A 13,989-nucleotide genomic window follows, 5' to 3' on the forward strand; every position below is an offset into this window, starting at 1 on the left:
TGGTGGAGCACACTGTCACACCTCCCCGGGGAACTGGGACCGGGACCGGGACCAGCCCCAGCCGGCGTCCCCCAGGCTCCCTGCCTACCGTCCCCCGGGCTGGCTGGCTGCCCGGCCGGCCGGCCGGCCTCCCCCGGCCTATTTGCAGCCGTGAAAGGAGAATTTCCAACATTTTTTCACGTTCCGGGCACTGAAAGGGCGATTTGTAGCCGCCCCGCCGCTGTCTCCCCGCCCCTGAGGCCCGCCCCGCCGCCGGCACCTGCCTCCCCCGGCCCGCCTCAGGGCTCGCCCCGCCCCCCCCGCCCGACCCCGCCCCTCGCATGCCGGGGCTCGCGCTGCTGCCGCCGCCGCCGCCGCCCCGTCCGTTAGTGCTCGCGCTGCCGGTTGGGCCCCGGCCGCCGCCTGGCGCCGCTGCCGGGGCCAGGGCGGGAGGATGCGGCGGTTCGCGCGGGTGGCGCTGCTGTGCTTGGGCTGCGGCCTCTGCTCGCTGCTCTACGGCTTCAGCCAGCTGGCCCTCTCCCTGGAGCAGCAGCCCGGCGGCGGCCGGGAGCGGCAGGCCCCAGATCCCGGCGCCCGGCAGCAGGCAGGCGGCGGCCGGGCGGGCGCTAGGAGCGCGGGCCGAGGCGAGGCGGGGGCCGGCAGGTACGAGGCCGCGGGGGCCGGGGCAGGGCCTCAAGGCGGGGGGAGGCGGGCGGTGGTTCCCCCCACCTCGCATTCCTGCGGGGAGGGCCGGGAGCGCGCTGGCCGCTCTCCCGCGGGCGGAGCGGGGCCCGGAGCCCGCCCTCGCCCCCCGCGGCGGCCGCGGTCGCCCCCGGATGGTGGGTGCCGGGGCGGGGGCGAGGCGGCCGGTGGGAAGGCGGTTTTGGGGGTCGGGGGGAGCGGCGGTGTCGCGGCGCGCTCACTCCCGCGGGCCGGTTGCTGGGGAACAGAGGTTGAAAAAGCCTTAAAAACAAACAAAGGAAACTTTAGAAAAAGTGGGTGTTGCGGGGCAGCCGGTGGCCGGAGCCGGTCCCCGCCGCGGGAGAGGCTGCGCTGCCCGCAGGCTGGGGCGGTGTCGGGACGTGGCGGGGGGGGGACCGGGCTGCTGCCTGGGGAGCGGGGCTCCGTGGTACGGGCGTCCCGTCCCAAAATCAGCCAGGCTGCTTCTTAATTGCAACCCGGGTAGATGAAGCGAGGAGGGCGCGTTTACTTCTTTCAGGCTAAGGAACTTTCAGGGTGTTACTCGGTTCTGAAACTCCGTAACTTTATGGTTATCAAATCTAACTTTATTCAAGCCAAAATGCTTATTATGGGATACTTTGGTAAAGACAGTCTTCTCACAGGGAACTGCGAGTTTAGGTCTGCAGTTAAAAGTGGTGTAAATCTGAGCAGCTCGCACTCTGCATTGGCTGCATATTTATGTTGCCTGCCTCCTGTCAGCAGAAGCTTTTAATTGGCCAAGTGGTGAGTGATATTATGGGATGAAAAAATGCTAGTTTTCCTCTAGATTAGTTTCATGGTCCCGTTCACCTGTGTTTACCAGAACTCTAATGTCAGGAAAAAAAGTAGTGACAAGAAATCTGTTACTAAAGCAGGAGGAGAAATTAGGACCAGGCCTTTCAGGGCCAGCCAACCTCCAACTCGGCTTAGATTCCACAGCAGTTTAAAGCAACGTAAGTTTGATGTTTAGTGACTATCCCTCCTTCCCAGTGCTGCACACGCTCTGGCACCCCCCCACCTTACACTGCCTGTGCTCCTCTGATCACACAAGTAAGTTGATCTCGCACGATGACCTGCCTAAAAACTACCTCGGTTTTGGGCCAGCTCAGCACTCCGAATTGCCTCATCGTGTAATTACAAAAGTGTTGGTGCTTGTGCAAAGGAGTTATGGAGGATGGCACGATGACAAGCTCTGACTTAATCATCTTAAAACATCATGAAACAGCATTCTGAGTTGCTAGGGGCGGAGTCAGCTGAAATGTGAAACCCAGTTTTTGACTGGTGTAACTACTTCAGAGAATGTTTTTTCTCATGCTTTTGCTTTAGTTCGGATTAATACAGATTAGGACTTGAAAAAATGTGAGGATGCTTGTTTTTCACTCCTAGTTCATGATTAAAAACTCATGAGAAGTTGAAACCTAGTTCTAAAGAACATGGTAACTGGAATAAAAGTTAACTTTAACAGTTTTATGTAAGATTTCATTGGTTTAATATATCAGTTTTAAGTAGAAATGTGAGGAAAAAAATTATGTATGATACTTCTTTATTAAAGACAATATGCACTTTATATGAAGAAAACTTTAGTTGAGTAAAAGATGATAATGTAAATAATTTGTATTAGTGAACATTGAAATTACTTTCAGGTGCATCATGCTCCTGGTTAGCAAAAGAAGAACCAAGTTTATTTTAAAAGCTGTATTTTTTTCTTTTTTAGTGTTTGTACTAAAGTGTAGTTTTAAAATCAACTGGTGGGGGAGAACCCCAACAAGGTGCAAGAGGCTTCTTGCTTGCTGCACTGAGGTGAAATGGGATATAAATCTGCCCTGTGTTGCAATGTGGAAAAGCTTTACAAACTGAGAAAGTTATTTTTCCAAAGGTCTTAACTGCTGCAAATAATTCATGTGCATACAGTTTCATGGGAGCATATCTCCTTGCAAAATCCGTGTCCGTTGACACTTGTGTGGCACTTCTTTACCTATAAACTACTGTCAAATTGGAGGCTCAGGATGAATGTCATCCTCTTGTAAATTACTAAAGTTTTATATGCTGTTTGCGCAAAGAACATATGCAAAAATCATGTGTGTCAGTCCCTTAGAACAGTCCCTAAAAGGCTTTTGTTTAGGGAAAAAAGCTGGCAGTTAAGAAATGCCCCACTGAATGTTCCTTTAGATGTATGTTTCAATTATTCTCAAGTATTAAATCGTGTTGCATTATTTTGTGTAATTGATACATACATCTTGGTGAGTGTATTGGTGTTTTCCAGTTTTTATGCTTCAGCTGTTTCTTTAGTGGAGACTGAGCATGACAGCCACATGGCTGTTTTATGCCTGCTTCTATCTATCTTGTGATCATGTAGTATCCTACAGCGTTCATAACCTTATAGAGTAAACTGTGTTCAGATAACCTTCTAATCCTTTTTGAAGTTTAACATTTCGTATGCATTGATAGTAACTTTCAGTAATGGTTTGCTTCAGCTGTTTTCATGGGTAGCTTTAAAATACAGTTTGGCAAAGCAAATGTAGCTGCCATCTGAAGGCATTTACGCACTCAGCAGTGATTTCCTCTTCTCTTTAGCCAAGAAGCTTTTTCCTTGCCTGGATAATCTAGTTTAGTATATGATATAAGGGCAGACAGAGCTCAATCATACTTGTGCGATGGGGGGAGGGAAGGGGGGAAGTTGGAGATTTTTGGTAGTTTTCAGAAGCATATGAATGTGAAAACTGCAAGCTTTGGATAAAGCTTAAGTATACCACACCTGGAGGAATTTTGCAATAGTGATGATGCTTTTAAATAGAAAATCTTTAATTAAAAAGGAAGTACCATATTGAAACTAGAATTACAGGTTGAGGCAAGATCCTCCAATAAACATAATAATTTAGGGCAGCTTGTTGGGTAATCACTTTGCTAAGGAGTTGTTTGTTTCAAAGGCTACAGTAGCCTGAGGAACAAGGTGACTAGAAACTAAAGGCTTGCATCTTGAAACTTGATATAAATAGCTGAAAAACATTTCAAGAATTTATTAGCTAAATCTTAAGGTTGAGTTCTAGCTGTGAAGAAAGATTAACGTTGAAGGTAAATTGTCCTCCTGATTATTCATTCCAGAGGCAGGTAGTAATGAATAGTCAGTACTGTCACTGCTAAATGAACAATAGATCTGAACTTGAAAAAAAGAAAATATTGACATGTCTACTTCCAGAAGATACAAAATCAGTCAAAAGCCAGTATATATAGTCAATCTTTTCTCCTTTGCTAGTATGATTTATGGATGAGTAAGAAGGCTGTGAAAAAATGTAAAAAAACCCAGAGTGAATAAATGCATATTTGCTGTGTGTATGTCATTTAATAGTACTATAATCTACTGTCTGGGGGGTAGCCTTTCAAGTCAGTCTTTCTCCACATGCTTTCAGACCAGTTAATTAGCAGACTGTGCGTATGAGAAGTGAATCTTCAGTTAATTTTCTCAATATTGCCACTTCAATTATAGTGGCAGATATCAGGCAAGTCAAGTTTTAACGATAATGCAGATAGTGTTCATCTTTCTATTCAGGTCCAAAAAAGTGCTGTCCTAATAACAAGTTTGAGAAGTAGAGCATGAATCAGTCTGTCCTCAGTTCTGTGAATTCATTGAGGCCAATGAATTTGACCCTATTAAAACTAAGCATTTTTCCATTATGTTGTAGTTTAGCATTTTCATGCAGCCAGCCATACTGTTTTGTTATATGTGACACTGGTATCTGACTGATATCTGTCTCTTGCTCTTGAACTATCCTGGCAAAGGGAGAGAGTTCAGTGGATTTATAGTGCATGGAAAAGTGTAGGAAGTACACCCTAAAGCTTAGATGGCAGAGGAGGGTTGTTGTAATAGGTAGTTCATTCTTTCCTTGCACTGTACACAGCTGTTTCTGTCTGTGTCAGAACTTAATCAGCAGTTTCACAAGAATGCTTCTCGGCTACTCTCATGCCTTAAATAATTGGTCTAGAAACTGTTTGCACATTTCAAAACATGAGTAAAACTTTTTAAAGGATGCAATATTGAACAATTTGAAGTTGAAACTTCATTTAAAAATAAATACGCTGATTTTGTCAAGCAGTTAAGTTGACTAGCAAATGTTATTTTACATGGAAATATAAATTAATGAAACATGAAGATTTTTTACAGTTAAAATGCTTGTCCCATGTCAGATGTTTAACATTACATCTGCTGTCTCCTATCTAATAAAGCCATTGCTTCTCTGACAAAACACATCATAACAAATTTGTGATACTGCTGCGAGTGTTCAGGAAAAGCTATTCAGAAGAACCAGAAATTCTCAGTGCATTTGGGAGTTTAACTGAGCATCTTTTTATCTTCCTAAATTTTTACTCCTGTGATTAGGAGCAGGAAGGAACTGAAGAGTGCATCCTTCCTGTTTTGCCACATGTTGTGGGTTGTGCTGTAGGAGAGAGACTAGTCTGGCTCTGTTAGTTGATTCTTGCAGTTGGTTAGACTTAGGTTGTCAGTGCAGTACTGACAGGAAGGCAATAGCCGAGCCTCAAGCTAGTTGACTGCAACCCTCACCATTTGGACATTCTGCTGAATTTCCTGTGAAGTTACAGTAGTATAAAAGATGCCATGTGGACTGAAAAGTGTACTTGAACTTGAAAGCTATGATCTCCATTAACAGTAAGTCCACCAGTGCACTTAACAAAAGGACTTTTCTTTTTTTTTTTTTTTTTACAACTGATTGTTGGGGGATTCCTTATTGTTAAAACTTGACTTGCCTGAGCACAGGGCCTCAGTCTTTGTGAATGTGACTTGTACATTGCTATGTATTTTGCACACAAATTTAAAATTGTCCTTTAATTCTGAAAATAATTCTTCTTTTCAGGTCACAATATAGGCACTTTTGCTGTGTCTGCAAGACTAAAGTTTTTACTATCCAGTTGCGTTGAAGCTAAATTACCTGGTAAATGTAATTATTAAATGGCTGGTTGCCTAAGGGAGAGATACCTTGAACTGGCAAACAGACCTTTGAGAATGCTCGTCTCTATGATTTTTAAAACTTTCTATTTCTTTGGTTTTTTTTATTTTTGACAGTGGTTGGTGTTAGTAGTTTTCCAACCCGGTAGTGTTATGGAGGCTGCTGCAGCTCCATGTCCCTGGGTGTCCAGCCAGTAGCAAAGCTAAGCATTTATTCCCAATGGACACACGTGCCCACAGTGCATATGTATGTGGCTGGCCACAGAGCAAACAGCGCTTGCACAACCACAGACAAGACGAGCGGCCTGATCCTGTTCCCTTGTCTGGCTGGTGAAAGACTTCTAGTGAAAAATATATGGAAGTATACAGCGTGGATCCTTTCAGTAACTGGCCTTAGACGCTTAGTCTATCCATGGCTCCTGATCCTCTGGTCTCCCCTGTTGCTGGCCTGGGCCTGCAAGCCCACAAGGCTTGCAGCCCCACTTCAGTTGCTGGTACTCAGACCATCTTAGACATGCACACACGTGCACAGATGGATCCTTCCAGCCTTGCATCCTTCCAGCCTGTGTGGCAGCTGGCCACGGGATTGCCTCATGCAAATGGGTCTTTTGGCTAGCACGTCCAGACCTATGGACTTAACATTAGCCAAACCTCAAACCCCAGGGCATCTCTGGTGGCTGGCTTTGACCTTCTGGCCCCTCCAGCAGCCGTCCCGCAGACCCTAGTCTCTTGTGGCTAGGTTAAGAGGGAGGTTCTTTCAGTAGTTCAGACCCTCTGGTCTCTGCAGAGTTTGTCCCAGCCTTATGGCCTCTCTGATACCTGGCTCCCAAGTGACTTGCTCTGCTTGCAAGCTAGTCTGGCTTGATTCTTGCTAGTGATAATGTGCACACCCACACAGTGTGTGCACACACATATCTCCGGTTTCTGGCACTGCAGGCTCATGGGCCTCTATGATCTGTGGCCACCTTTTCATTTGCTGGCACTTGGACCTCTGTGCATACATTTGCACACAGAATGGAGTCCCCCTTCACTCAGGAAAATAGAAACTGAGTTTAATAAGGAGATTGGTGATCTGGCACACAACATGGCCAGTCATACTGACTGGTAATCTATTTACATGTGACTGGACCCTCTTATCATGTCTCCGTTTTCACATTCTCATTCCTCACCAGTCCGCCTTGATCCCACAGTGAGCCCCACGCCCCTGCAGGCAGTAGCCCCTGTAGTCAGTCAGTAAGGTGATCTGGAGAACCTCTCCTGTTGTCTCATCTGGTGGATCTTCTGCCTGGCCCATGAGCAGACAGCTGTTCTGCATTGGGGCTGGGTCAGGGTGCTCCATGTCCCTGGGTTAGATTGCTGCTGTGTTTCCTTCACCTGACATTATTTTCTGCTTTCTATTTATGGAGACTGGCCTTTAATCACATAACCTGTAATAGTTGTGAGCAAAATACCTCTCCCTAATGCTGAAGGTGACTATTCCTGTCTGACTAGTAACCTCACTCAGGTAATAATGACTATGCCTGTTTGATGAACAGATACAGTGCATCTCCCTAGCTTTGTAAAGCACTTGTGGCACTTAGTTGTAGTCTAAGCTTTTCTCAAGTTTTATTTCAAGTAAAAAAAGAAAGTATCTTAATGAGTGGCATTTTGAATGATGTAATTTTGAATAATAAGAAACAAATAATGTCCAATGATTTCAGTCTCTTAAGCCTTTGTATGCAAAAGCTTTATGGATATATGGTGGCATATGGTCAGTTGAGAGAGACTTCTTTTGGCAAGAAAAAAGTCTTAGTCTAATACTAGGTAAATTACATATGTATGTATCCTAGTAACATTTTTGTTTCAGACATGAAATTTATGAATCAAATCTGTGGCTGACAACCTTGTCATCATGCTAAATGGGATGTTGGAAAGGCTAATGTGTCAGAGAGATTACTTAGGCATGAATTCAAGCTTGCCTTTTGCCTTGGTAGTCTGGATGGGATAGTAGCTCAAGGCAGCTAAGAGAAACACAGCTCTTGACAGCTGGAAGAGGAATCCCCTGTAATAATAATAATAATGAGATAATAATATTCCAAACCAGAAAACTGTTTTGGAGAGATAGCTTATTAATTTATCCTAAAAGTAATGGAAGTCAGTTACTTCAAAAACGTACACAGTGGATATTGTAAAGATTGTTCTTCAGATAAGCGCAAGGTCTTAGAAACTTCAAAAGCCACAAAGGCTAATGTAAGAAAGAATCTGGCAGAGAGAACTTGTGGTTTTATGGCATTTAGTTCCCCCAGAGGAGTGCAGATATCCCAGTCACAATCTATATTATCCTTTTTTTTTGTACCTGAATATTTATTTGTGGAAACCATTCCTAAGTCATGAGACAGAATTACTTGACTAATTCTTGCAAACACACGTATCTACAGGATACGAGGATTTCCTGCAATCTTTACCAAAGAACTGCTCCACCCGACCAACACTTAATGAGGCTTTGTGAAAACAAGGTGTGTTTGTCAGGTCACTTTTCTCAAATGTTGAAAAAAGAAGAAATTTTACAGGTTGCCATTTAATCTATTAAATCTGGGATTTGCAAAACGTTGGCCTTTCCAGATATCCGATAACCCTACCAAAATGATGCTGATTAATTTCAAACTTGCAAAGCCAACTTCAAGTAGAGTTCTGAGCTGTAGTCCTTAAATACCTTTTCATCGTCAAGCTTTTGTGTGGCTTTTCTTTTTGCACGTCTTTCATTCACAGATACCAACTTTCAAAGGAGGATAAATACTATTCACATTGCATCACCAGGGCAGGAAGAGGGAACATAGGAAGTCACTCAAGAGTTTACCCCTTGCTTTGCAATATTCTATTTGCTGATTTAAGATTTTAAGTCTTGATGTTGATTTCCTTACCAGAACCTTTGAAAATATACTTCTGTTGCACTTCTTAAGTATTTCCTATATTACTGTTGCATAAAATGTAGTGGTGGACTAGTAGAACCTGTTTTTTTAGTTGTTAGTGTAGCACAAGTCAATAAATTATTAGTCTTGTCATTAGCATGGAGAAGGAAAACTTGCCAGATGTGGTGGTTATTTCTGTATTGCATTAACCTTTTGTTATGAAACAATGGAATTTGCTGGTGCTGAAAAGCCCTGTTTTTTGTTAAAAATCAGCCTTGCAGGTGGATGAATAGGGATGGTGTTTAAATGGACAATGTAACTTTGAAAGCGAAATGTTCTAATCGTTCCTCTGCTTCAAGTAGACAAAGGCATTGCAAAGATGGAGTTCTTCCCAGCAATAAGTGTTGCCATTCACTTTATTACCTATGGACTTACATTAAGCCAAGAACATAGAATGATCCTCAAAAATCCCAGCCCCTCTGTTTTTCTCAGTCTGAAAATATATGGAGAGGAAAGGCTCAAGGGTGGGGACCATTCTTCTTTATAAAGAATCCTGCTGGTTAGCACCTAGTACCTTCTCTTTTGTATTATCCAAGTTCCATTATATACCCAGTGTTCTGCCAGGTAATTAACTATTCAAGTTATGTTTGAGTTAGAAAGTGTAATCCATTTAACTTTGCCATAAAATCAGTAACATTTATATAGGCTATTTTTGTCTTATCCTGTTAGGTGTAAGAATTTGTCTGTATCTTTCTGGAATTCCTATTGGATGCTGCCCTCTGATGTTTGTGGAATGAACTGCTTTTGGGAAGCTGCTTTTAGGTAGGATCTATTATTAAACAGTACTTTATTATTTGATTGCAGACAGGTGTAGCTGATGAGTATTTTTTGCTATTTAGCAAGGTGAAAAAGCAAAATATTTTGATTACTTCACATGCATTTCACCTGCTTATATTATGGTTGCCTTTAGCTGGGCTTTCTCCTATTCTATGATGATTTTAAAATTGTAGACTCACATGTTGTTACAAAGTGTAGAGTTTTTTCAGTTACATTGCTTCATTAAATAGAGACTTGCTAACATTGGTATAAAGTTTAAATGAATATAGTCTGAAAAGTTACTCATTAATTAATTATTTTTGATAAATAAAACTCGCTGCACAGTAATGCCTACGATGCAACTTGTAATAAAAACTGGCAGATATGCTTAGTAGTTAAGCTTGAATTTTTTTTTTATTCGTTACATGTTTTATAGAATTTGAGGTGGATACTTCATCCAAAAGCACTGAAACAGTGTTTAGAATGTGCTTTAAAATACAGTACATTAAAGCATAGACTGTGTCCTTGAAGTCGCATCTTTAACAATAAGTTTAAATGTTTTGATGTGGTAGTTCAGCTGCTTTAGGCTGTCTGATTATGGAAGTAGCTTGAAAAGAAATGGAAGTAGCCTTAGGCTACTTGCCAGATACGTTCTCTAACCTACATAGTTCTCTTCAGTATATAACTAAGGTTGTAATTTAATTTTTCTTATATTTAAAATTTTACTGATCATCCTCTGATATGGTCATCTCTTAATCTGAAACTTGAATATTTCTAGGGAAGCAAAGGAAAAAAAATAAAGTTTAGCTTCACAATACACTTCATATATTTTTGGAAATTATGATTGCGGGAAAGATTTTTGATCTGTCCCATATTCCCCTCTGCTTTTTTGCTGTCAGTGCCTTTTAAGCTCATCAGTTGCCAAGGAGTTACTTGAAGAGATGGCTTAGATTGATTCTTAGTCTGTTAGTGAACCAAATCTGTAATTTGAGACTGCTGCATCTTTCTCCCTGCTCCTGGTAGCTGATGTGTCATCCTCTTCTGGCACGGGGATTCATCTGACTTTCCCTTTGGCAGATCTAGCTGTCTGAATGGACTCAATTCACTTTTTTTCCTTAAAGGTTAGCTTTTGGAAGTTCAGCTTTGTGAAGTTTATCCCAGGGGGGTAAACCAAATGTCAGTGCTGTTGTGGTTTGGGGCACTGGCGCTTAGCCTATGTTTAGTGGAGGGGCAGGATGTGGTTGTAAGCTCCGTTTACCCATGGACGTTTGAGCCAGTCTAATGGTTGTGTAGTGCTGACAGAGGGTCTCACAGTCTTCTGACCCCATTGCCTGTGATGGTGTCCATGAACTCTCCACAATATAATGTAATGCACTGAAATAGCAGAAAACTTCCTCTCTGGATTTTCTGCCAGGCTTAAGGCAAGTGGGAACTTGGAACCAGAAGTAGAGAAACCCCATGCAGTTCCTTCGTGCATAATTTAAGCTCTAACTGGTATTATTCTGTTAAGAATGCTGTATGTGGCTGTGAAGACGAGTCTGTCAAGTATGCATTGATAATGGCATTACTGGGCGAAAGTGCAGTTTCTTTCACGGTGAAACAATTGTCATGGTGAACCCCTAATACTTGCGAAATTTCTTGTTTATACATTTTGAAACTAGAAGAAAAAGGCTCCTTAAATGCGTAAAGGGAATGTGGTATTCAGATTAATAATTTCCTATTGAGCTTGATTATTTCATCAGTATGCTACTATAAATTAATCCTTGTATGTTGTGCTGACTCTGGTGCTTGTTGAATTCCTCAGTGAGCTTCTTTAACTTCAGAGGGGGCGTCCTTGTCTCCCCCAAACTTTATGTATTTCTTGCTGTGTTCAGTTCAGTTGGTTACAGAGAGGTGCAGTGAGTTTGTGTAAGAGAAGAGGTGGGGAAGATGGCAGAGAGGAGGAGAAAGTGCACCCTCTTTGGATAGCAGCAAGCAATTACAGCGGCTCAGCATCTGAACCTGCTTCCAAAGCCTTATTTCCTTGTATGTGCTGGAGTAACAGGAAAAGATAGTTGCAGTTTGGTTTCAGCTTTGGATATGAGTTATAATTTTATTTAACTCTCTCTCTCTCAAAAAAAAAAGGTGCATTGTACTAGGGACACTGAGAAGTTGAAGGATTTAAACCTTTGATCTCATCTTATGCTTTGAACGTGATGCTTAGTAGTTGTTCTGAAGTCTGCAAGTCAGATTTTTTGGAGGAAGAGGAATGGACTTAGTCCCATGCAAATTTATTAACCACAGGAAATGAAGTCTAGCATTCTTGTTTTCTGAGATTGTATGTGTAGGGCTACTTCAATATTCTTCATGAAAATAAATGCTCTTGAAAGCTTTTTATGTAAAAAAGCAACATTGTGATTCTAAATTGGGTATCTTTTGAAATAGAAAGTAGTGAGACTTCTATCGTAGTGTCTTATTCCGAATAATTTGATCCCAGGTTGACTAAGCCTTTGTGTTCTTGTTAAGTGCAGTTGTTGTAATGAGGTGGGGAATGAAGCTGGACTCTGAAGAGACTGGGATAGCGAGAGGAATGTGAGAAAAACCCAAGAGCTACATATCTAATTGAAGTCTTAGCATAGCTAACTCCTCTGCCTATAGATGGGCCAACAAAATAACAGGCATTCCAGTGGGTTTGCTTTTAGTAGAAGTGTCAGTCTGGTCATTGAACTGCACTAATGCTTATCTTGAGTCCTCTATTTGGCCTGGTTTAATGACTAAAACAAAAAAACAACAGTATTTATCCAGATCATAAATCAGTTTTTGAATGGATATTCTGGTGTTCTTTTCTTGCTGTTTCAATAAACTAAACATATGAGTTTGTTCAGAGGAGCAGATAATATAGCCGAAGTTTTTTTGTGAATAGTAGATTAATAAAATTTATTTCAATGTTAGAATGTCTCCTTTTTCTTTACCAGTGAAGTTTTCCAAACATTGGAAGTTACTCCTCCAGCTTTTGGATTTTTAAGTCTTTTCTTTGAAAAAACTTAGCTTGTTTTCTCTCTGTTTCTAACTTGAAATTCCAGTTGGCTTTTTTTTTCTCCTGAGTATCAGAATCACAGGGATTTGTTTATCCATGAGAGGAAGAAAGGCATTTTTGAAATGCAGCTTGCTACGTCATTTCCTCTGAGTAGCTGTAAGTGTATAAAGCATGAAGTGACAACTAATGTTCTGTGGATTTGTAAGACTCAAGTTAGCATAACAGAAGTGTTGGAGACATATAGAGGAATGTGGAAACTTTTTAGGAGAGAGGTGTTTTATATAGACTTCAGTATGACTCGTGATAGCTAATTCAACATCATTCGAAATTGATGAGCTCTAGTCTGGTAATGGATAATAAGAAACTTGTCTCTTTAAGTAAATTGGTGGAAGATCTCTATCCTGTGCTGTTGTAGGAAGGATTTTTGAGCTATTCTGCCCCCATATTTTTTATCACCATTCTGATATCAGTATTATCGAGACAGAATGTCTTGTGTTGTGCTTTTGGTACAGAATATTTTTTTTAGCTTTCACAGTGATAGAGGAAGCATGAGATTTTACCGCTATATTTACATACAGTGGTATAATTTTTATCAAAAATTTAAAAAATGTTGCTAAAGATAACATGAGGCTCAGGTTTCATGTGATCTACATGATGTGTTTCTTTTCTGGTACATCTTTCAAGGTGCCCAGTGTCATCTAGCTGGTATGGCTGCTTATGACCTCTTGAGACTGATTAGGAAGAAATTCGTAGGGATCGTTACTGTGGCTATCTGACCTGCCTGACTTCAGTTGTTGGATGTTTCTTCTAAGTGGGTTTTAACTTGTGTTTCCTATTAAAGAATTAAATGGCACTATTTTTTTTTTATTATGTTGAGGTCCTGGTGGTGTGGATATATTGAGATAAATTGTGATAGTCCTGAAAAACAGGACTTCGCCTCTAAATTAGTTAGTTCCTTGGAGGGTAGGGCTTTTATAGCAGATTTTAAAATGACTAATATATTGTAACTTCATACCTAACCTACTAATTGAGTTTGTAGTTGAATAGATGACATTTGGTCATCATATGCACTGGTATCATTAGCATACTTTTACAAGATAAGCTCTGTTTATGAACTATTTTTTAATTCAGTGTCATAGTAGAAAGTTAAAAAGCTGAGTAAAAACTAGAATTTTCATCACTTTCAAATCCAGATAAATCATTCCCACATTTATAAGAAATAGAATCAAGGCAGATAGAGAAAATAACAATTGTGTTTGAATCAGTATCAGCTTTGCCTTCTCACTCTGCCTATTTGCTTTTCTTTTGCTGATGACAGAAGGCTGCTGGGTTAGTCTCCTTAACGATCGATTGATTTAGATCAAACACTAAGTATTAAAATAAAAAAGGATGCGATAAGTAAGCATGTATTTACATATCTACCATTTGTTTTTCTGAGGCATATCATGGTGCCAGGTTTGAAATAATACAGGTTGATTATATGAAAATATTTTCCCTGCCTGTTCTATGCTAATCGTCAGACAACTTGTATGGGTAAAATATTTGCACTGATAATGTAGTTAGCTTTTTATACTGAAGAAGAAAACACATTTGCAAGAGGCTTCTGTTTG

General features: G+C 41.3%; 1 protein-coding gene across 3 annotated transcripts in view; it reads left to right on the plus strand.

Moving 5' to 3' along the window:
- The first annotated feature begins 343 nt into the window (after positions 1-343).
- The window catches only part of GXYLT1 (glucoside xylosyltransferase 1), a 31,838-nt gene continuing 18,192 nt past the window's right edge, over positions 344-13,989 (plus strand). Inside the window, exons 1-2 of one of the 3 annotated variants that reach the window (XM_054184647.1) lie at positions 344-642; positions 9,277-9,369. In XM_054184647.1, the coding sequence (XP_054040622.1) occupies positions 434-642; positions 9,277-9,369 (302 nt within the window). In that variant the 5' untranslated portion in view covers positions 344-433. Of the gene's footprint in view, positions 643-5,444; positions 5,646-9,276; positions 9,370-13,989 lie in introns of those variants that run through there. The other 2 variants (XM_054184665.1, XM_054184656.1) reach the window with 2 other exon arrangements.

Source organism: Rissa tridactyla, chromosome 1 (assembly GCF_028500815.1).
Source record: "Rissa tridactyla isolate bRisTri1 chromosome 1, bRisTri1.patW.cur.20221130, whole genome shotgun sequence".
Taxonomy (NCBI): domain Eukaryota; kingdom Metazoa; phylum Chordata; class Aves; order Charadriiformes; family Laridae; genus Rissa; species Rissa tridactyla.